The 23,569-nt window shown below is 37.6% G+C and overlaps 1 protein-coding gene across 1 annotated transcript; it reads left to right on the forward strand.

Annotated features, from left to right (window-relative positions):
* The first annotated feature begins 1,192 nt into the window (after positions 1-1,192).
* LOC139722894 (START domain-containing protein 10-like) lies at positions 1,193-18,982 on the forward strand. Its single transcript, XM_071634178.1, has 6 exons — positions 1,193-1,828; positions 4,395-4,542; positions 9,631-9,734; positions 12,109-12,226; positions 16,720-16,772; positions 18,076-18,982. The coding sequence occupies exons 1-6, from the start codon at positions 1,652-1,654 to the stop codon at positions 18,310-18,312; spliced, it is 837 nt and encodes a 278-aa protein (XP_071490279.1). The 5' UTR covers positions 1,193-1,651; the 3' UTR covers positions 18,313-18,982.
* The last annotated feature ends 4,587 nt before the right edge of the window (positions 18,983-23,569 follow it).

Consider the following 23,569-nt stretch of genomic DNA (forward strand, 5'->3'; position numbering starts at 1 on the left):
TCCAGGACTGATATACCGAGTTTGAACAGAGATGTGTAACAATCACACACTCACACACTAACACTTTTTGGTTTCAAATAGTAATCTATCACTTCCATTCATATAATACCAGAAATATCAGTTCACTTTCTTACTGTACAACGTAACTAATTCGTTTGACAAAGGCAGCAATTGAGACATACATATTATCATTTTTTCTCTATATAACAAGTAAAATGGCAATAGTACAACAAATTGCCAAGTAAAAAAGGCAGTATATTTATGTAAGATAAACTTACAGGGAAAAAGAAACAATTCTCTCTAGTTATTCCCTTCCTAATCCACCTTTAAACTACCCCAAAACACGAAACATCAAACACTTCTTCATATGATTCTCATCTCCACTTCCCTTTAATCAAGCCTGTTACCAGACAGACATTATTTTGTCCGTCCTCCCGCCCCCCCCCCCAAAAAAAAAAACAACAACAAACAAACAAACAAACAAATTACTAACAAAGAAACAAAAACACACACATCAGGTTTCAGGGAAATGAATACCATAATCACATTACATCTTTCTCCTTTTTTTCTTTTTGTAACCATCTAAAAATCTTCAGCATATACGTTTCCATGAGGCCTAATTTCGCCTATTTCGAGTGACATGATTGTCGCTAAATATTAGTAAAATGTCGTGATCCACAACACGCGCGAACACCGCACAAGATAAAGCGTGGTTTCTGAAGCGAGGTGTCGGCATCGATATCCATGGATATGCACGGCTGGCTGGCTAGCCGGCTGGCGTGTTTTTTTTAGACGGCACAGATTGGGGAAACTAAAAATTTATCGGGGACCCTATCCCTAAACCTAACCCTAATCCTAATCCTAACCATAACCATCAAACCCTAACCCTAACCCTAACCCTAACCCCAACCCTAACCCTAACCCTAACCCTAACCATAACCAAAAACCCTAACCCAACGTTTTTCCCATAGGTTTAACACGCGCCATGCCCCAATCTGTGCCGTCTTTAAAAAAAAAACGCAGCCGGCTGGTCGCTTGGCCACCTAGAAACCCTCATTGCATCTACGTACCATGTCTACGGAGCGCTCGCTCACCACCACCATACCAGTACTGCAGTGGAATGGGGACAAACTTGTGACACAGGTGGTAGTCAGTAACACGTACACAATAGATACACGTACGTAGAGCTTAGAGAATGGGGGCTGGCGGAAAGGTTCAAAGGTTAATGCTACAGTGATGCTGGGACAGGTATGACAAGAAATTCCGTGGCCGAACCCTGACATATGTCGAACTGTTGTGATCAGATGTTGAGACGTTGATATCGAGCGATCTCCTGCATAAATAGAATCGTTCTTTGCACGAGGACTGTATTAATTCAGTGTATCTACTTAAAACCTTCGATACTTCGTGTTTTACCGGTACCCTTGCCTTGGCCTTGCCACGACACTCACGTTATTGCAGGGGCAGTGCCCGTGGACGAAGTACAGCATTGGCATTGCGCAGCTAACACCCGGCATCTTCAGCGAGTACAGTGTAGCTGTAGAACTGTGTCGCCGCTGCGCTGGGCCGGGAGACACGCTCTCGTGTAGCGCTAGTCCATGTCATAGGAACTTTTTTTCTTTCGGAAATCCCTTATATTAAAGCTACAGAAATGGAAGTTGGTGTGGTATGTATACCCGACGACACAGACATGGACAAATTCCGGAAATTAGCGGACAGTAACGAAGGATGGACAATCAAATATAATAAGAATAATGTCAAAGTTTGGGTGCAAAGTGGGAACGATAAGGAACAACAACAACCACAGTCGCGAATCCGAATGCTGAAGGTAGGATTAACGAGCTAAATTTACATTTGTAAAGTGTATCTAGAACCTGTTATACGTAACAATCTGTACTGGTGTTTTATTTGTCATTATTATTGGTATTATTTCCCAGCATTCTCCACAAGCAATTTATGGCATGTAATATCGGATTGGATCAAGGTAACGCCCCTTTGCCCTTCTGAGTCCTATTTAATCTGTGCTTGAATGTTATGTGTGACCCAAACTTGGGCCAAAGCCCAAAGGAAGTCTGACTTTCAACTTAGCTTTATTGTTAGGGCCAAGTAAAAATGAAGTGTTCTCGTCCTTGCGCTCATGCAATTTGGCGCTCCATCAATTAAAAAAAAAAATGTTTTATGAGTAGATCTACTCAAAATGCCAATGAAGATTATACAAAATTTGTGCTTCACATCCCTTTTTTTCTCTTTTTTGAGTTGTCAGTGAGGTGGAACAAACCCTCTATCACTGTGACTGCACATTTCCTTGCGCTAGTACTTCGGTATCCATGTAGATATGTAATCTCAAATTCTGCATGCCCAAATTGCACCAAAATCACTGAAAAATGGCTCATTTTCAATCACTTATGTGAATTTGAACCAAATCATATTATCGGTAGTAATACCAGGAAGTGTCGATATTAGACATCAACTTTCATGTCCTCAATGAAGACAACTCGCTCTTTGCAACCCTCACAGCGTATGCTTCCTGCGCAATCTAAAACTTAAGTTGGCCAACAGTGCGATGCATCTCTACAGTAAGTGGGAACCTGAAAATTAATGTACAAATGATTTATGTCAAGTTTTGAGTTAGTTGAGAAATGCAGTTCTTGGAGCACACAAGAACACAGACAGACAGAGGTAGACATGTGTGTGCACACACAGACATTTTTCAAGCAACTTCTTCAACTTTAATCATTGTCAATGTAGACATTGTACATTTGTAGACTGCTCCCAATCAACTTTACTGGAAAGTGACATCTCATAATACTACATGATTAATTACAGTTTCAGATTGTGCAGGCAGCTATGGGCTATCCAGCCATCCTATCAGAGGAAAATGAAAACAAACAAACACACAAACAAATTCACAAAATGCATTGTATACATGATGTTTGAGTTCTGCCTCTGGTTATGCCCATAAGACTATAGTGCAGAGCTACCAAGCCTCACACATTTTGAGTGAGACTCAAGCATTTAGGGATCGTCTCACGATCTCATGCATGGCACCCATTTTTCTCACGCATCGGGCAAAGTCTGCAATTTGGGCCCATAATAAGGAGCATAGCTCAAAGGATTAAACTTATAGTTACAACTGAAGGTATATTTTCCTTTTGTCTTTCAAAATAAGTCAAAAATATTCACTTAAGTATGCACCTGATCACTCCATTACGAGTTTAAAATTGAAAAAGCTCCCTACCGTGGGGGGGGGGGGGGGGGGGAACCCCTCCCACACCCTCGCATTCGCTCGCCGAGATGCCGAGTCATGAAAATCTCACTCATAAAAATTTTTTGAACTTGTCATCCCTGATAGTGGACAGATTGATTTAAAGTTACGTTTAGCTCCATGGTTACAGCAAAAAATTCTTATATCATGACATACTATTAGTGGCATCGAGTCAGTGTATTGTAATAAAATCCAGTTCATTTTTGAAGAAAAGTACTTGTTAAAAAAGCAAACTTGTGGCATGTGTGCAGTGTGACAGATGGCCATGTGATTTACAATTGTACTTTGAGGTGAAGATTTTGATGATCAAGAGTTCAGGGTCAATGGAAATAAGAGTTCAATTTCAAAATCTAGCATTTTTCAGCATATGCAGCAAATGTATTAGATTGGAGCCAGATAGAACATAACAGTATTATTTATTACACACCAATACACTGGCTAGATGAAGCCTTACATGCAGTTATTTTTGTCAATGTCAGTTGCGTTTCATTTCATCATCTTTTGTAGCATGTACTTCTAAGTACAGAGCACTTTGTTCTGTTTGTAAAGCAAGCAGCTACAGCTAATGAGTATAATGCTACCTACAATTTTTTTTTTGTAGTTTTGAATTAGACATGTCTTGACTATTATTTTTTAATGAGCAGTAGAGTACAGTGTATACAGTGTAGTAGATCTGTGCAATATATGTCCTTTATTAATGTTATTGATATTATTATTATAGTTATTATTATAGATTATTATTATCATTATTATTGTTATTGTTATTATTATTATTATTAGTATTATTATTATTATTATTATTATTAATATTAATATTATTATTGATATTAATATCAATATTGTCATTATTGTTATTATTCAGTATTCATCATTATCATCACTATTTTGCAATTGTGGATTCCCTTTTTTTTTTTGGGGGGGGGGGGGGGGTACCACAATGGTACCAGTGAGAGTTTAAACCACTACCAGACCAGACTCATCTCCTTTTTACCTGTTGACAACTAGTCTCGAGTATATTACAGTGTAAGTGTCTATAATGAGAAAGCACACATTGTACATGTTAGCAAATTCAGCCCGTCCTCAATTGGTTAGCTGTTCTCTTCTCCTCTCCTACATGTATCTAATGCAGGCCCACAAAGTGATGAGTGATGTGTCTGCTCCACTGATGTACGACGTCCTCCATGATCCCGACTACAGGAAAGAATGGGACAAGCACATGATAGAGGGAAAAGAAATATGTATGCTGAATCCAAACAATGACATCAGCTATTACTGCTGTAAGTTCATGTATACTTCTTGCATTTTAATAACTCCAATTAATATTCTCTCTAACTACCTGTACACCTCCTTTTCCCCTCCTTGATGGAAATCCCGTAGTGTAAAACCAGAAACATTCACTGCATGAAACATCAGCAAATTAGAGCTGATTACTTTTTGTTTGTGGCATGAAACTTCTGCAAATTGCCATAGGCATTCAGTCAGTTGCGTAGACAGAAATCTTCACACGCATTTTTTTATTCTCACTAATCTTTGCTCCTCGCAAAGATTTACGAAAGTTTTGTGCAAGTGAAAAATTCTGGTTTTGTAGTTGTAATGTTGCAGGTCATCCCAAGCACAAGCATATGACTTTATGCAATGGATTTCACAGCAAGACTTTAATAAAGATATGAGTGGTGATATATGATACATCTGCTTAGGTATGACCTGAGCAGATAATTATACTGGCAATAAGGAAGGAAGGAAGGAATGATGATTGCTGTATGATAAAAGATCTACAGTGCTTCCCTGCGTTCAGAATGGAGGAAATATTTCTATTAGTTGATGTTTTACACTCTCCTGTGGTAAAAGGAGTCTACCCAATTGACAAGGATATTAGAAGAACACCATTATAGGCAGAATTTTTTTGAATATAGATATAAAAGTCAAATATTGGAAAGTTTTGATCCATTCGTAGTAGAAATTATTACAAAATGTAGATTGCATCCAGTGCTTCTTGTGACTCCTGAATGTAATGTTATGTGATTCCTTGCATCGAAATGGCACCAAATTCACATATCTTAAACAGAACTTGTACTAAATTATTGCTGTGCTTAGATTGGGTATTGCAGTAACAGGTCAATGGCTATTTACCGCAGGTGGGAAATGTATTGAATGTTGTCATGACTAATGAGGATAATGAAAGGTAAATAAATGAACAGATAAGGCGCGATCAGACTGGCAAAAGATCAAGAAGTTTAAGATCGCGAAGTTTGGGCCATTGGTACGCGCGCAAGAAAGAGTGTGCCGTCCCATGGTTAGTGATTGTGACGTAACAAAGCACATCTGTACATGACAATGGCCTTGTGCTTCGGAGACACTGCCCGCAAACAGATCGAGAAGTTTTGCGGGAAGTTTGCGGTCACACTGGCAAATCTTCGAGATCTTAAAGATCACGATCTTAAACTTCGCGATCTTTTGCCAGTCTGACCGCGCCTATAGAGACCAGTGTACTGGCAACGTAACCCAAGTCTACCAGATTGCAATGGGTGTAATTCTCTTCAGATTACTTGCAATAAAGCAAAGGATGAGAATGAACGAACCTACGCTCATTTCTCTGTGTGTGTGTGTGTGTGTGTGTGTGTGTGTATTTGCTTTTCTTTTCTCTCAGTACGATTAAAGGCTGTGGAGCACCATGGTGTCATGTTGGCTCCAACTATTTGCGCAGGGTTAATATTTACAAAACATGTGTTGTGCTGACAGTGCACATTGGGATGGTGTTTCTGAACAGAGATTCTCTTGGTTGTAAGAGAAGGCGTATATATGACAGGACATGCTGTTATATAACATTTAACAGCCATTAGTTCCTTTGTCAGTTTTGTAGTTTACCATACAATAACCAAGGGCTCCAGTAGACTGTTTCAATCTCTTTTCAGCTGCCTATCTTCTGTTAATGTATTGTCCCAGTGCTGTAAATAACGGCCATTGTGCGTAGACATTTCACATATTTTCATCTTCCAAAAGATTCATGGTCATATACTTTAACCAACCATGGTTCAAACCAAACTCATTCTTAGAAATAGTGGACCATACAGAACAATTCAGTTGGAGGGTGGTACATGGGCCAAGTCTATGGATTTCAAATGTCTTGTCTAGATTCAGAAGTATTACAGTCAAATCGTAATGTGGGCAGCATTCATAACAGTGGCACTGATGATGAGTTTGGTTGCTACAGTGTGTGTGTACAGATGTGTGGGGGGGGGGGACTTTTTTTGGGGGGGTGGGGGAGAGCTACATGATAGAATTGATTTTCTATCTTTTAAAGGAAAAGGACAAAAATTAAGAGTTAATGTTTCTAAGCAATTATACATAGGGGTGAGATATAAAAAGTTAAGTAGATTTAGAATATTTCACATTGTGATCCAGAAGCAGGGATCCAAATTAATACCTCAAGGCACTGGTAACTGATATCCCTTTCATAACCACACGCTAAATAGTGGATGATGTCCGGAGGTCGTCCACTTGTTCGTGCTAGACCACTGTTAGTATGAAAGCTTTCTCGAAAAAGACACCAGGGTGAACACTGTACGAACAGTGGATGCAATGCGTGCTAGACCATCTGGCACGAACAGTGGATGAACAGTGTACGTACAGTGGATGAACACTGTATGCCATTCCGGTATGAAAGGTCTCTGCACGAATACAGGATGTTGACTGGAACCAGACATCCTACAACATTCTCATAAGCGTGCACTTTGCATCAATAATCTGTAATAATAAATGATGAAGAAGTATGATTTGGCATTTTAATCTTAAAAGCTCTACTTCATATTTTGATTTGATTTTAAGGGTACATGTATATAGCTATGAAAAGAAAAAAAGAAGAAAAAAGAAAGGGAAAAAAAGTCATAAAAGAAATATCATTGAAGAATTCACTGCATCGCCTGGCCAAGCTCACCCGAGTGTGCTTGAGCGCACTCCAGACGAGCCTCCAGTATGAAGCAGTGCTCTGTCCGTGCCTCGTGTTTACACCCCAGACATCAGTCTAGAGTGTGCTCCGGTGTGACGTCTGGAGAAGTTTGGTATGAAGGGGATACATGTACGTCATCTTTTCTAGATCAAGTACTTGTACATGGAGTTCACCTTTCCTACAGTGGGTAGGTTCTGTACCTATCTAAACTACATTGTACATGATGCAAGTTGTGTACATATTTGTAAGGAAAGATCAAAGTTTCATGGTACCTGTAATTAACAGAAGTGGTTCCTAGGGTCAGGGAATTCACAAATTACACTATTATACTAATAACGGGTACATGAGGTCCCCACATGGCCTTTTGTGCAGGGTACTTGAGGGCCAAAGTACCTGCCTTTTAAATCTCTTCTGTCTTTGTTTTCTGAAGATATCGTTTTAGTAATTATGCTCTCTTCTATTCAGATATTTATCAAAGACACACCCCTCACATTAACAAAGATAGCAAAGTGCAGCAACTTGCATCTTAAATGCAATAGGACAACGGATGTTGCTTGTTATTATTCTTTATTAGTCACACCCAATGAAGTGCCATGTAACCATTGTTTTTTATTCAAATTCATGAATTCTTAAATCGAGGTGTTTTTATTGTAACCGCTTGACAAATTGCCCTTCAGTATTAAAAAACAACTCTATGCAAGAACTTCATAAATTTGAATAATTACGCAGTACCAGCTGCATGCCATAAGGATTGGAACCAGCACTGGCTGTTGGGCGGAAGCACGGTGGTCTAATGGATTTTGTTTTTTATTTGTTATGTGTGCACATTCTCTTAATTCTGTCTGTCATGGCAGTTATGAGTATATTCATCCTACCAGGTGTCTTCAGTTCTTTAACTCTGGTTACCACACACCTTTAAACGTATTCTTCATGGGAATCAAGTTCTGCAGAGCTTTCTGTGACATAAAGGATCATTGCTTTGGATTAAACTTTCTCATCAGATAAGAAAACATATTTAAAAACAATCTTCTCTTTTCAAGAGTAGATTCATGTTTTGTTATGTCTGTCTGTCCCTGATCATACAGTGCACAGTGTACTTTGTGTTTTGAGCAGTACAGTGTGTGAGCAATTATTTGTACATCAATGCTTATAAACACAACATGCTGACTGTTGTTCATATGAAAGTTGAATTAAGGTGCATACAACTGTATATGTGGTGCATTGATATACCACAACTCAATCCTTTGCTGGTGACCTACACAATGGTACTCTCTTAGTTTTTATGTAATATCTCCTTGTTAGCAACCATTCTTCAGTGATGATGCCAAGGCAACTACATTGAAAGGTAGCTTTCGCACAAACACACACAGTGACATTGCCTTGGATTTTAAAAGCCTTTTTTTCATGAACCCGTGTCCAAGAAGAGATTATCTAGCATTGTCAACAAATGCCTTACACAGGCTTCATGTTTGTATTCAGTGGGTGTGCACTCAATCCTGACTGTAGTTTCATATAAACGTCTTTCCTTCACGTTGTGTATATTTATAGACAAAGAAGACAGTACACAAGTTTGTATCATACAATGTATAATGTGTCAGTAAGTTTCATTTCTGGATGCTGATGGACAAGTAACTTAGCTTCATGCCAACATCGCGAAGATTGATGTGCCTTTGAAATTAGGCAATATGTAGCAGGTTGAATTTCTTCTGTCAAACTGTAATTACAAGTAGAACAGTTGGAACTCTCCATGTATGTATTTAATAGGGCATTACTTGTTGGAATGCTGAGACATCATGGAAATTACAGCTGTGGCACCATGGTTTTAGATCTATATGATCTTCTCCCACAGGGCATTTATTGCAAACATTTCAAGTTAAAAGATACCAGTCAGGACAAAACATCCTCTTTCTCACCAGAATTAGTGGGGCTTTTCCACAACCAGGACCTGTTGAACAATGGTTAAGTGACACCATGATGAAGCAGATCATCTGAACTGACTACCAGTACAATATTCAGTCATGCCAACGTGCAATTCAACGTGCAATTCATCTATACTTGCTCTTAAACCTTGGCATTTGATGTGATTCATATTTGAACCTCTGCAGCCATTTTACCAAGACTTGTCCACCTGCTTGTGGTCATCTTTACAATGCTTGTCGTATTTGCATACATTAGAATTTGGTCTAGTATGCTACACACTCTAGTCATCACAACTTATCGTAGATACAATGATTCTAGCTATCCGTTTTCTTCAAGTTGCATGAGTAGCCAGCAAGGCAGATTCTCTTGATTGTAATATTCACTCGAAAATAATGTTATCCCATGTGAATTGCACAGTTTGACAATTTAACTAGATCATGTAAAAACAGATTTTAGTTTTTATTCTCCTTTTTATTTCTTTTCTTGTTATAAATCACAGTGAGATGTCCATCCCCAATGAAGAACAGAGACTTTGTAACACAAAGGACATGGCTGGAAACAGACAGAGAATACCTCATCTTCAACCACTCTGTGTTCCACAAGGTACCTCATATGTCCCACTTTATATATTGATTTTCTGTTCACTCTTTTTTATGCCTCTGCCACGAAGTGGTGCCGGAGGCATTATGTTTTCGGGTTGTCCGTCCGTCCGTCCGTACGTACGTCCGTACGTACGTCCGTACGTCCGTCCGCTTTCGTTTACGTGATAACTTGAGTAATATTTATTGGAATTCTACCAAACTTGATCCAAGTATCAAGTATGATAGGGCAATTATTTGATTAGATTTTGGGTGAAATCGGCTGAAGGTCAAAGGTCAACTTAAGGTCAAGGTCAAATCATGAAATTGTATCCGTTTACGCGATAACTCAAGACTGGATGGAGCAAATTTCACCAAACTTTGTAGGAGGATGATGTATGATGGGACAATTACTTGATTAGTTTTTCAGTGAAATCGGACAGAGGTCAAAGGTCAAAGATCAAGGTCAAATCCTAAAATTTATCTGTTTACGTGATAACTCAAAACTGGATGAAGCAGCTTTCACCAAACTTGGTCCAAGGAGGATGTATGATGGGACAATTAGTTTAGTAGATTTTAGTGACATTGGCAAGAGGTCAAAGGTCAAAAGGTCAAGGTCAAATGTTACAAATGTTGCAATTTCCGCCATATCTATGCAATGCCCGAAGGTATTTTCTTGAAACTTGGTGTGAACATGTACTACTGCGTAAAGATTCTCCAGAGGGAGTTTCATGTCATAAGGTCAAAGGTCAAAAGGTCAAAGGTTAGGTGAAAATGTTGCAATATCACTTTTCTCGCAAATGGTTCAATGTATCTTCGTGGAACTTGGTACACACGCATGTACTGACTGGCAGGGATTATCTAGGGAATTTAGGGGTCATGGGTCACTAGTCAGGGGTCAAAGGTCAAGGTCAACTCTCAAAATTTTATTATTTCCCTCATATACTAGTATATGCAATGCTTGCATTATTAGTTTCAAAACTTAATACATGCATTACCTAATGGAGATTCTCTGGGAAATTTCCAGCCAGAAGGTCAAAGGTTAAAGGTCAAAGGCCAGGTTTCAATGCCCCCCCCCCCCCAAAAAAAAAAAAATAATAATAAAAAAAAATATAAAAAATCTATTTTGTACCATCATTACACTCTTTCTTCATACCTTGGAAATTAATCAGTGCATAAACTTATAAAAAGGTCTGTCAGAATTCAAGTAAAAATTCTCAATTCCCCAAATATGTGTGCCTGCACTCTTAGAAAATTATAGCAAACCCAGTTCAAGACATTTCTGACAAACCTGTCATTTCAGTATTTTGCCAGTTATGTGAAACTGTCATGGATCACACATTGTGAAGACATTGTACTATACGCCTATTGGGAGAATCATGCATTATGGCGGAGGCATCAGTCGCCATAGCGACATTTCTAGTCTTTAAAAATTTTGAACTTTAATATATCCCAACTGTACCATGATAGAGGCAGCACTTATTCCTAGGGCGCAGCTGATACAAAGTTGTTCAAATGGAAGTGATTTGCTCAGGTGTCAAAATGGTGTGAAGATGAAACTTTATAAAATCTGTGACTTTTACAGCCAAATACTATGTTTTGAAAATATTCTTCTTCTTTTTTAAAGCATAATAAAATTTTATCAAACCAATTGGGAAACAAGGGGGGGGGGGGGGGGGGGGACAAAGTTGTTCAAGTGGTACAGATTGCCCTTACAGTAAATTATGTAGCGAGCATATTGTCCAGATCTAGAAATTAGATACAATACAGTCAGGTCATTATATCTTATGAAGACAGTTTTAGAAAAAAAAGACAAAAAACAAACAAACAAACAAACAAAAACAACAATTGTAGAAATAGACAGGGGTTGAAGTGTCGAGAATTTTGTAGAATTTTATACCATATTATAGAAGCTTATAATATCTGATGTCCTGTTGGGCTTATCATTGCCATAAGTGCTTGAAGTTTATTTCGAGATATAGAAATAGTGGAAAATGAAAAAGAGTGTAAGATGAACCATTTGTCAGCCACTTATAACCATATTAAGAATATTTTAGTTGTGATTAAGTGTGAAATTCAATATGCAACACCTCATCCTCGTCAAGAGCTCAGAAAAAAAAAATATTCTATCTTCTTTGAATCTTTCATACAATGGTTCATGATTTCTATAGTGTGACTCTCTACAGAATTATGGGAGATTGAATTTGTGCAAAGTTTATAAGATTCCACCTAGGAGTATTGACAGTCAAATATGGATCTCAATTTATTGTTTTAGTATCGATGTGATATGTAGCAGGTATGTCTCTTTTGACCTTCTCTTTCACCCCAAAAGAGAGATTTTGTGAGAAGTACATGTTTAGTCATCACTCCCTTGTGAATTGATTCTTTGTCCTATACAGGATCTGCCCCCTAAGAAAGGCTTCATTAGGGGCGAATCTATCTTGACTGGTTACCTGGTAAGACCAAAGGGGAAGAACGGCTGTGAGATGTTCTATGTGACGCAATCAGACCCTAAAGGTTAGTGCCAAAACTGTGCGTCTGTGTGAAGAAAACAGTTTGTTACAAATGTACAGGAATTATATATGTTATCGTAAATGTATTCATATACCTCGCAGCCAAAGAGTTAAGTAAAGCTGGCACACATCCATAATGTGTTCTACAATGTGTTCAATGTGTTCATCTACAGTGTGTTCCCTGTAAACTGCAACCATCTTATAATAGTCAGATCAGATTTTTTTTTTCACGTGTGTGTGTATTGTACATGTATACACACACACAACGCATACACACACAAACACACTCACACAATTCGTATTATATGCATGCAGTCACCAGCACTGTTGACTAGAAACTTCTTCAGAATCTTTTTTTTGTTTTGTTTTTTTTTTTTTGTTTGAGCTCCCAAGAAAAGAGGTTGGGAATTAGGTCATCTGCTCACTGGACAAACTGAAAGTGCATGGCATTTGACAATTACTTACACACTTGTGCACAGCATATAATCTCTGACGATATGCATTCCGTGTAGTGATCTCAATTTAAGTGTAGGTTGGTCTACTTTGCTTAAAGGGACTATGCAATGCGAGCATGCAAGTTGACTTGTATTGATTCAAAATACCCTGATCATCACCTTTATACAGGTACGCTGTAGCTTATAGAATATCTAAATATGTGCCATATACTTTATACTTATATCTCTATCATTTTTATTCTCATTACTTGGATACGTCCACAAAGAAAGAAAGAAAGAAGAAGAAGAAAAAAACAACCGTCCAAACAAAGAGTCTGCCTGTGACATCATCTGTCAAGCATTGCTAAAGTACTAAAATGATTCACAAAAGATATTGAAAATTTACCTTACACTAGACCAATCACAACCTGCATGTTTCCCTGAAGTGTATATTGGTAGTGATATTTGTACATTATTGTAGTAACATGAAAACATGCAATTGTGCTTATTCTAATGAAAGGTGCGTTTCAATGTCTTTTGTGAATAGTGTGTAGTACACTATGTACTTAAGTAATGATTGATAGATGAAGTCACTAGCAGAGTGTTGGCTTGGAAACTTGTTTTTTTTTTGTGTGTGTGTGGTCATATCCAAGTAATCTGAAGAAAAATAGTAGACATATTATTTTAGAATATACTCTGGCACATATTTAGATATTTAATTGACCAAATAAGCAATAATTAGGGTATAGCTGAATCAACACAAGTCAACATGCATCATTTGCATAGCACATTTCCTTTAACTGGGCTTAAATATGCTGTAATAGGAGGATTTAACATACTCCAACAAGATTTGTGACACACCCATTAAGGACGGGCTGATTTTGCGACAACATGCATTTCCCTTAATAGACACCTGCCCGAGTGTACTCGGGCAGGTGTCTATTAAACAGGTCCTCGTCCTTAACAGGTTAAGAATAGCATTGTTGAAACATCGACCACATGAAAAGTTAATGTAAGAAACACTGTAGAAGTATCTGTAGTTTCATACAGATATCCTGTTATATTTGTCTCCATCCAGCTCTCGTAATCAGCACTGGCTGACTGCCCATGGCTGATTAGCTAAGAACAATTCACACGCCCTGATAGCCTCACGTAGTTTTATGCAAAGTGTATCTTAATGAATAGTTTTCAAAACAAGAAGAAGATGAATACTTAACCTTCTTTATTGTTTGCTCTTGAATGTCACACGGTAATTGAATGTATTTTCATCTCTTAGATTTTCACCATATCCTTCACCTTCACCGTTTCCTTCTGTGGTTCATTTATTTTTCTGTAAAGTGCTAAATATTCTAAACATGGCAGTAGTACTCCTGAAGATGTAAGGGAACGGAGAAAAAGAAAGGAAGGCAAATAGAAATAGATTCATAGTAGCAATCTTTTATGGAGGTGCAAACTGGTTGATTTTACTTCAATTCTTCCAGACATATTCTGATATTATGGAAGAGGAATAGTTTCAAAAAGTTCCTGCTGATATTTCTATTGGAATGGGCAAATTGAAGATGCTTTTCAACACATTCTGGATAGCATTAAAGGGATGGTATAGATTTGGTTGAGACCTGGTATAGATTTGGTTGAGACCTGGCTTCAGGCATTTAACTTCTTTTTTTTTTTGTGAGATAATGAGAAATCTTTTGTGAAATATTAAAAAGCATGTAATTCCAAGGGGAATTTTCATAATGGTTATTTGATGGAGATTGTTTTGAAATGTCTGAGATATCCAAAACAGTCGATACTAATAAAAGGTGGGACCCACCCTTTATTGAGATCTCTTTGTTTTACTTTGTTTTTAGACATCTCAGCCATTTCAAAACTGATTTTCATCAAAAAGACTTCAAATTCCTCTTAGAATGGTATGCTCTGCATAACATTTCATAAGTGGTTTCTTTAAGTATGTTGTTTAAAAAAGTCTGAAGCTTAATCCTCATTAACACCAATACTGTATCATACCTTTAAGCTATTATTCTCAGTGACTCTTTGCCTTCCTTATGCATATATTTGATAATGCAAGAAACAGACAGCAGAGGAAGTCACCTCCTCTTGGCAATCTCAATTTTTCCATTACATGATCCTCCTCAGTCTTTGGGGATCAAAGTGCCATGACAAGAATGCACAATCACAATGCCATTACCTAAAGAAATAAAAAGCAATCGATACACATGTAAAGCTCCGCTCAACAATACCCTTGCTGCTCCACATAATTTTACGAAGTCAATCACCATATCCATGGTGCCATTTTATGCCCTGTTATGTAATACCTGCTTGCACAAATCCTGTCGTAGGCCAACCAGCACATATCAACTCCAATCCCAAACCAAGGAGCTTCGAACACAAGGGCATCCTTGCATCTGTTTGAGTGTATGCATTAGATATGGAGAGAAAAAAAGGAGCAGGAATTAAAAAAACAAAAAGACTGCCCAAAACAGGTAAAGAAAAGATGGTGGTACTGTATATTCACGTAAAGGTAGCATTACAACAGTAGTGTCTGTTGAAATATCCATTAACAATGGAATACAGTAAAGGATTTAACCCAAGCCATTTTGTGGTGATAAATATTAGAAAGCCGGAGGTATTAATGCATTTCAAATGGTACCAGCAAATAATGAAAATGTTTAATAGTTACTGCATACTATATATTCTCCATTAGCTTGCTGCTGAATGAAATTTATAAATGTATGCACTTCATACCTGTAATATTTGTGAAAAAGAACAGAAACTGGTAGTAAAGCATGGGTAGTATTAAATGCCCTCAACCAGAAAAATGATGGTACCATATTTTACTTAAAGGGGAATTCACACCAGACATACATGTGGATTCAGCAGTTACAGAAATATCAGTAGAACACGTCGGTGAAGTTTTAGGAAATCTGGACAAGCTGTTCAGCAGTGATGAGTATATAAAGTTTTTAGTTAAATCTGCATCATGTGCAATGTATGCACTGTCATTTGCGGGAAGAGAAGGCATCAAAAATATATGATGCCACAATGGGACAGCAAATATAGAGAAAATGTGATTGTAAAATGCTTGTGTGCTGTCCATCTTTCAACTGTAAATAGTACAGGTACATTAAAGGGACATTCCAGACAATGTATGTAATTTTACATTATGTACAATTAAGTACTGGAATTGATAGTGCCATGTACATTATAGATTTGTGAAATTTATTGTGGTCCTTGAGCAGACAAACTAGTACTCTAAAAAAAACAACAACAACATATTACACTGAACAAAGATGATGACGTACACTGTAAGAGGCTCACATATTCCAATAATGTAGCAATGTAATTCCATCATATTACCGCTTGTTTTACAAGTTCATCTGTGTTGAATTTATGCATGCTTTCTTCTATGAACTGCTTCCATAGCACCCAATCATACTTTCTTACAGTATTTGAAGCAGCTACAGTTTATAAGTCATCATCCTTGTTCACTGTGATTTGTTATGAATTTTGAAACATTCTTAAATCTTATTCCAATCACTATAAATACTGTAAATCTGTATCTAGTATAGATGTTCAAATGCAAAAGTCTTAAAATCATCAAGAAGTTCTTTAAAGGGGATGGCTAGTAACTGATCAGTGGGAATCAGTGGGAATCAGTGGGAATACTGGGGAATGAGTGTTCCAATTCTTGTGGGATTCATTTAAGAGTACATTATATATCTATTGTTGTGTGAAAATTATTTGCTTCAGAACGGTCTCATATTCAAGTAATGTGCAGTTTAATGCCCCGTCACTGTACAGGCATGCTAACCTGGAAACATTAAACTGCACATTACTTGAATATAAGACCATTCTGAAGCAAATAATGTTCACACAATAACATATATATAAGGTACTCTTAAATGAATCCAACAAGAATTGGAACAATCATTACCCAGCATTCCCACTGATTCCTACTGATCAGTATACTAGACATCCCCTTTAAAATGTTACACTCTATTATGGGTAGTGATGTGATCATTACTTTACTTTTTGTTTCCCTTTTTTTTCACTTTCTCTTCAGGGTCGGTACCAAAGTGGGCAGTCAATAAGGTTGCCCAAATTGTTGCACCATCGGTAAGTACCTGCCCACAATTGTCTCAATCAATTGAAGTCCCCTCCCCTCCATGTTGAAGGCAGCAACTAGAGAATATCCTATGTGCTTCTAGGATGAATTTTAGATAAGGGCAATACATTTGGAGGACTTTGGAGAGCATGCATAATTCAGTTACCTCATCTACAACAGCAGACAAATCTGGCACTCTGATTTATGGATGTTTCAACTGAATAGCTTGGTTGGACGACAAAACAACAAAACAACTTGCTGCTAGACAAATATGGTTTACATATGGCAGGAGAAAATTCTTTTGGTGAGAAGGTAAACTTCAACAAATCTTATTCGACTATTTGTCCATCTGCCATATCATTGCATTGTTCATATAATTCACAAGGTTGAACAATTTTTCAACAGAGGTAAACAAATTTTGATGCAGCACTCCTAGAAAAAAATAATGCAATTCCTCTCGGCCACCTCGGTGCACCTTGCTGTAGCAGAAACTAGAGCACACACGTAAGTGTGTGTAATGAAAAGTTTATTGTTCCTACTTGCCAAAACATTGAAAATCCTTCATAAAATCCACAAAAATTCCCAGATCACTACCAAAATTTAATCATCTGATACTTGCGCCATTCTCAACCTTCCCTTTAAGTTTTATCCAAATCCGTTTACTGCTTTTTGAGTTATTGTGCACATGGACAAACAAATAAACGGTAATGAAAACATAACCTCCTCCCGTGATGGAAGTAATAAAATACTTTCTATATGGGGAAAAAAGGGAAATTTGGAAATAGAGTTTTCATATTCATATGTCAAATAAAGGGGGGGGGGGGGAAGCGCTTGTGAGAGTACATTTGCCTCCCCACCTCCTCCCCCCTCCCCCCCCCCCAAAAAAAAGAGAGTTCCTGCTTGTGGTCTTGTAAGGAAGGTAGCTTCATATAACAACTACAGTACATTCACCTTGCTTGATAGAAGATGTTGTCAAATTCTTTGGAAATTCTGAGGACTTTCAAAGCCACAAGATTGTGTCGGGATTGGATTACGAATCTATATAACATTACTTTTCTGTTTGCCGTTATCAAATTTGTGTCCAACAGCAGGTAAGATTTGTAAGATTTTATTGACTTTATTGACCCCCTTTCGGGGTATGATAGTACAATCATATATCAAATCAAAGAATGCAAACATGGATGATAGTAAACATGTGAAAGTATAGAATACAACAATCGTGTCTACAAGTCAAGGCATACAAGATGTCTGACTGCTGTACATCTATGTGTACACATATTTGCATTTTCATTTCTTGTTATGAAACTACTACAGGTAATGAAGACCCTGCACAAAGCCTGTCTGAGGTACCCCCAGTGGAAGAGCACGCACAATCCCGGCTTCAAGCCCTGGCTGTACCCGGAGCAGGCCCTGGGCTACCTGCCCCGCCTCAATCAGGAGGACATCCTTCCCAAGCAGGAGTACCCCTCGGACGACTCCCTGGATGAGAGCGAGATCAAGGAGGAGGACTTCACGGACGACGCCCTGGTGGTAGAGGACAAGGATCTTTGATGGCAAGTGATGGACCTCCCGATGGCGACAGAAAATGGGCACGTTTTGTTGCCTGTCTCGTAGTAGAGTGCAAGCCAGATGTTTTAAAGACCCGGTAACGTGGGGATACCTTGGAGTGGAAAGGCTGGCCCGGTTTCGGTATATGTGAGAATCCCCGTATTGAATCATTAATAGCTGTATCACAGATCTCTGCCTAAGTACACAAACAGCCAAAGAATCTCAAGTGGATTAGGCCATTGTCAAAGAGCGTACACTTCGATGCACATATTTGCTGACCAGTGCTATTCGTGGTTTTTTAATGTACCCCAGTGGGCAGTGATTGAATCCAGCCACCCGTGAATCCGCCCACCATAAATCCCCACGCTACCGGGTATTTTAACTAGAACAAGATGATGCCAGTGTGACTTTGAGTCAAAGGCATGTGCTGTTGTTATCTCTGCAATATTTCCATAGTTCTTCCTCCAAAATTTGTACGAGTACTTACTTTGACCTTTGACTTAAAAAGACGTTAACTTAATCCTGGTTCCGCTGATATTAGGGAGCTGTAGATTTTGACACGGATGTTTGAGATGACGATTGCGTTGGACATTCTCCTCTCTGCGTCATGTTCAAAAGTAGCTTTAGCATATGCCAGGATGTAACCTATAAAAGAATAGAATGGCACCCCCATGTGATCGCTGCCAGTGTGTCAAGTAGCCTTGTGCGTTGTGAATTGAGCAGACGTAAAAATAGCCCAGAACGCGTAGTGAAAACTCAGATGATGCGAGCTATAAGTAGATCACATTTGACAAGTGATTTTGCACATGCTCAGAACAGTTTTTTTCCTCTGAACATCCCCGTCGCAAAAATCTAAAGCTCCCTATTAATGCTCAGTGGCTTGAAACGTCCAAGGAATTGTGTGAAGCCAACTGAGTGGATAACTCTCCCACGTGACAAGAATTCCATGGGGAAAAAATTGTCTAGGATTATCACGACCACTTGAAGTATTTGACTATTCCTGTTCAGGTGTTATTTCATTATCTGATCCTAACGTAGCCAATGAATAGGAAGATCAGTACTCTACATTGGCTGCGGTCATCTGTATGTATTTCATTTGTTGTAGTTTCTATTAAGTGCCATGTCATTGTGATACTGTATTGGAGAGCAGCTTGGCAGATAAACATTCCAGGAAGGTTTAGAAAAAAAAAAGAGTACCTAGATCTGCTTGTGTTGATATCTTCATTTGCATTGAATATCCCTATTATGGCTCTCTTAATGGGGTCAGGAGACATTTTACGTTTAGGGGAAATTACAAATCTGAAATTAGCATGGATTTGAGTATGTTTGAAGTCGAAAAATTCATTATCATTTTTGTTTAAATTTGTATGTATAGTTTAGCACCATGACAGATGATATGTCATTTTATGTAGCTGACATCATCTGTTACTACAGATCAAAAGCTAAAATAATGCATAGTAGATTCTGAGGACTAATATAAGTGCTGTAATGCCTGTAATTATGGGCATATTAATTAGAATTAATTCTTCTCTCTATTTTCTGTTTTAGTAATTAAAGTTTACTGTCTTTTATCAAATGATATGCAAAATGGAAATTCAATCATAATATAGCTTCTCTGTTGCTGAAATTTTTCCAGGGTGTACACTACATTCTTGAAAACTTATATTTTATGTGTTCCAGTTTATGTTGAAATGATTGCGTCTGACGAATTTTGTAGAGCTAATTAGCCTTTTGTTGTTTTTCCTGTTACCTGTAATATTTTGAATGGCTAAATGAGGCGAATTGATTGTCAATGCTCACAGTCAAGCAAAGTACTGCATGTGATGTATATGATGTAAATCTTACATCATGAAACATTCCAATCTTAAAAGGGTACAGTAGTGGTATTACAGGGATATGTATACCTGCAGTCACCTTGGACAAATTCTGTACTTCTTTTATTTGACTTAATATTTGTAGAAAACATGCTGTCTCCTCACAGCAGTTCAATCACAAGTTCTGCATTGTCATTCTTGATGAGATAGGCATGCTTTAATTCCATTTCACAGTACATGGCTACTTTCTGGAATCATTGAGGTTTTAGGCAATGGTAAAGGGGTCTGTGTAACACCAGTATACAGATCGGGGATGTTGGTTTTTTTGATCATTTATTCATTTGTTTGTAGCTCAATCTACCCAAACCTCACCTGAGAAATAATCATGTATTCATGTATTTTCTAGAGTGTCATTTTATAGAAGAGTTACAGCAACTGAAATAAATCCTTGAAGCTTATCATTTTAAACAGCCAGTCATTATTGCACATTTATTGTCTGCTTTGCAAAGCAGCATGTATCAATCACTGTCATGGTGTTGTAAAGATCAACGTATATTTGATTATTTTCCAGATGAAAAGCCTATCCATGCATATATGATGTCTACCATGCACATGAAATTTTATTATTACTGTGTACCCCATTTATCTAACGAGACAAATTTTTCGCAAACCAGGACTTCCCGATGATTTCGTGAGTGGTTAAGTTTGCCATCATGGAGTACAGTAATGAGTCTGCACATGCACATGGCATTCATGTCAAGATGAGAGTTGATATTGTCCTGTAAAATTCGCAAATAGCACGCGACGTGCAAAATTTGCATAATTAAAAGACCCTGCGAAGGATGTGATGGATGCAGTACGGAATAGCGAAGAGGAGAAAAAAATATGACAAATATGGTGTTAACACAAAGAGACATGCAAACTGCTTTGTTTTTAGCAATTTTAAAGTCTTCCTGAGTTGTGATTTAGTTTTAAGTTAACAAATACAAATCTTTCCAGTTCGAGGGAGCTCCATAAAGTATTATTAGATGACTTGAGTTGAATTGAATTGAAATTTGAAAATTCAATCTTTAATTAGGAGGACTGTAAGGCCATCAAAATTAAGCCGCTATCCTAGTTAAGGGATCCTACATTGTGTCATTCATATACTGCACAAAGCTTAATACATGGGCCTTTTTATAATTCTGTAACTAGCACACACTTCACTGCATTATCAATGAGAAATTTCTTTTAAAGAAATGCAACAGTGCTGAGGACAGAATTTGTATTCTGCATTCTGGAGATACATTGTATTTCAGGCAGCCACTGTAACACCCTCTCAAATTAAAGAGTAGAAATTGAAGAAGTTAACTTTCAAACATGAAAGGGCTGTTCTTGAAGGTGAAGTTTTACTAGGAATACTCAGAGAAGAATAATGGGTTTGTTGTGTGGCAGATGTGTCTTTTCACCTTCTCTTCTTCTAAGAATCTTGATTTTTACAGAATTATCAAATTAATCGACGCTTCCAAAACTGGAATGAGAGGGATGAGATTGGCATTGTTTTCCGTAGTTAAATTTCATGGGCAAATGAATTGAAGAAGTGAAAGGCTGTAGATAGTTTTTTTTTTTTATATATATACAAGCCAACTTGTGTATGGAGGGCAATTCTCTGAAGAAAAAGTACCAGATTTGAAAATAATACCTGTAGTGAAAGCAACATTTATTTATTCTTTGATTTATTTTGAATGTAATTCTTAGGCTATTCAGTGTGCTCTCCATGTGATCAGATGAAATGTAAAGGTTAGTCTTCTGTGCACACAGAACTTTCTTCCATGACGAGTATTTTTTTGCTTTTTTTAATTGCCACAATTCAGTTTGCGAGCCATGAGAAATGTGTACTTGCTGTCAAATCACAATACCTTCAACAGAAAAAAAAAGAGGGAAGAAGAAGAAGAAGAAGAAGAAGAAGAAGAAGAAGAAGAAGAAGAAGAAGAAGAAAGTAGCTATGTAGATGCCAGAAAGTGCAAATAGACAGAGTCCAAAAGCAGAGTTTGTATATTAAACTGCTGTGAGTGCGTGGTATGATAATTTGTCCTATCGAGAGCACAGATAATGCAGTTGATATTTCCTTGGAATCTCACACTTGAATTCCCTTTTGTTGTTGGTGTGGTTTTGATTCAGCCACTTAGGGAGGTTTATCCAATGTATTTTTTCCTTTTTGTTTCCCTGTGTTATCTCAACTTTTTCCAAATGTAACAAGAGGAATTTTTTTTTTTCCTTCAGTATACCATGACTTTGGAGAACAGCAGGTAATTTATATTATGATGTACAGTAATATGACACAGCAAAGACACCACTGTACTATGATGTCAGACAAGAGTTGACTGAACATGGAATTTGATTGAACTGCTCATGGTTTGTATGACAAATTCATGTGAAATGAAAACAAAAATATGAATGAAGTCATCATTATGTCACCTGATGTAGAATTTCAAATTTATTCACAAGTGCCAGTGCCGTGAATTTCTCAATGTCATTGAACACATTATGTGATAATCCAAAACCAAATGTTCCGTCTCATGGAATATTATATAATAGGTGTAATATATTCTCTGCAATACAAGTCTGTTGTATGATAGACACACACACATAATGCATGTTCTTGTGTGTGTACAGTACATTGTATGTGTGTGTTGTCTGTGTTTGTGTGTCTTTAAAATTAAAGAAGATAATTCTCCATTTCTTGGGATGGTCCTGTTGTATGTACTTTGGAAGAATTGTTTTGCCGTGGCTAATTTGACATGAACAGGACCAATAAACCAGTTTGCCTTTAACTGGTCACCCTGTTTGCAACTTCAGCATGTCTTCACTGAGCGGTCAGCCTGAATTCTAGGAGAAATGTAGGATTTCAAAAGAGAATATCCATGGAGTGAATGGTTCAGACACGCCTAAAATTTTTCCAAAATATTCACTCCTTTATCCAAAAGAGAAGGTGAACATGAGCCAACTGCAGTTTGAAAAAAAAGGGGGGAATAAATATATAAATGTTGGAATTCGAGAGTGTAACAGATGATCATGATCTGTGGTCAGTGGAGGAAAAACTTTTTAACCACCTATGTACAAGAAACTGTTGGGTTCTGTGTCAAATCTGCATGGACTTCACAATATTGTAGGAGAGGATTAATTGAGAACAGACAAGTACAAATGTGTGTTGTTGATTACGGTTCATTAAAAAGGAACAAAAATCACTAATTCGCAGATAATCAACTGCACAGAGTTTTTTATCCAACTTTGCTCTGGTTGGAGTGTGTCACATAAATCTCAAACAAGAACAATCGATTGCAAAAGCAATCAATTTTGATTACCCATGCACACCTTCTTTCCTGTGTGTTCTTTCCTTCATTGCCATTCTGCAGTTTGTGGTTAAGTTTGCGGTCCTTTTTCCATGCTTGAAATGATGTTCGCTC

The sequence above is a fragment of the Diadema antillarum genome, unplaced genomic scaffold (assembly GCF_040938485.1).
Source record: "Diadema antillarum isolate AM-2024a unplaced genomic scaffold, OU_Dant_1.0 scf00000014, whole genome shotgun sequence".
In the NCBI taxonomy this organism is placed as follows: Eukaryota; Metazoa; Echinodermata; class Echinoidea; order Diadematoida; family Diadematidae; genus Diadema; species Diadema antillarum.

What these genes read in the sequence shown, in the direction of transcription:
- LOC139722894 (XM_071634178.1), top strand. Translation starts at nt 1,652, where the DNA reads ATGGAAGTTGGTGTGGTATGTATACCCGACGACACAGACATGGACAAA. An exon ending in GACGCAATCAGACCCTAAAG is followed by an intron (nt 12,227 to 16,719) that starts GTTAGTGCCAAA and finishes CTTTCTCTTCAG; the next exon opens with GGTCGGTACCAAAGTGGGCA. An exon ending in CCCAAATTGTTGCACCATCG is followed by an intron (nt 16,773 to 18,075) that starts GTAAGTACCTGC and finishes AAACTACTACAG; the next exon opens with GTAATGAAGACCCTGCACAA.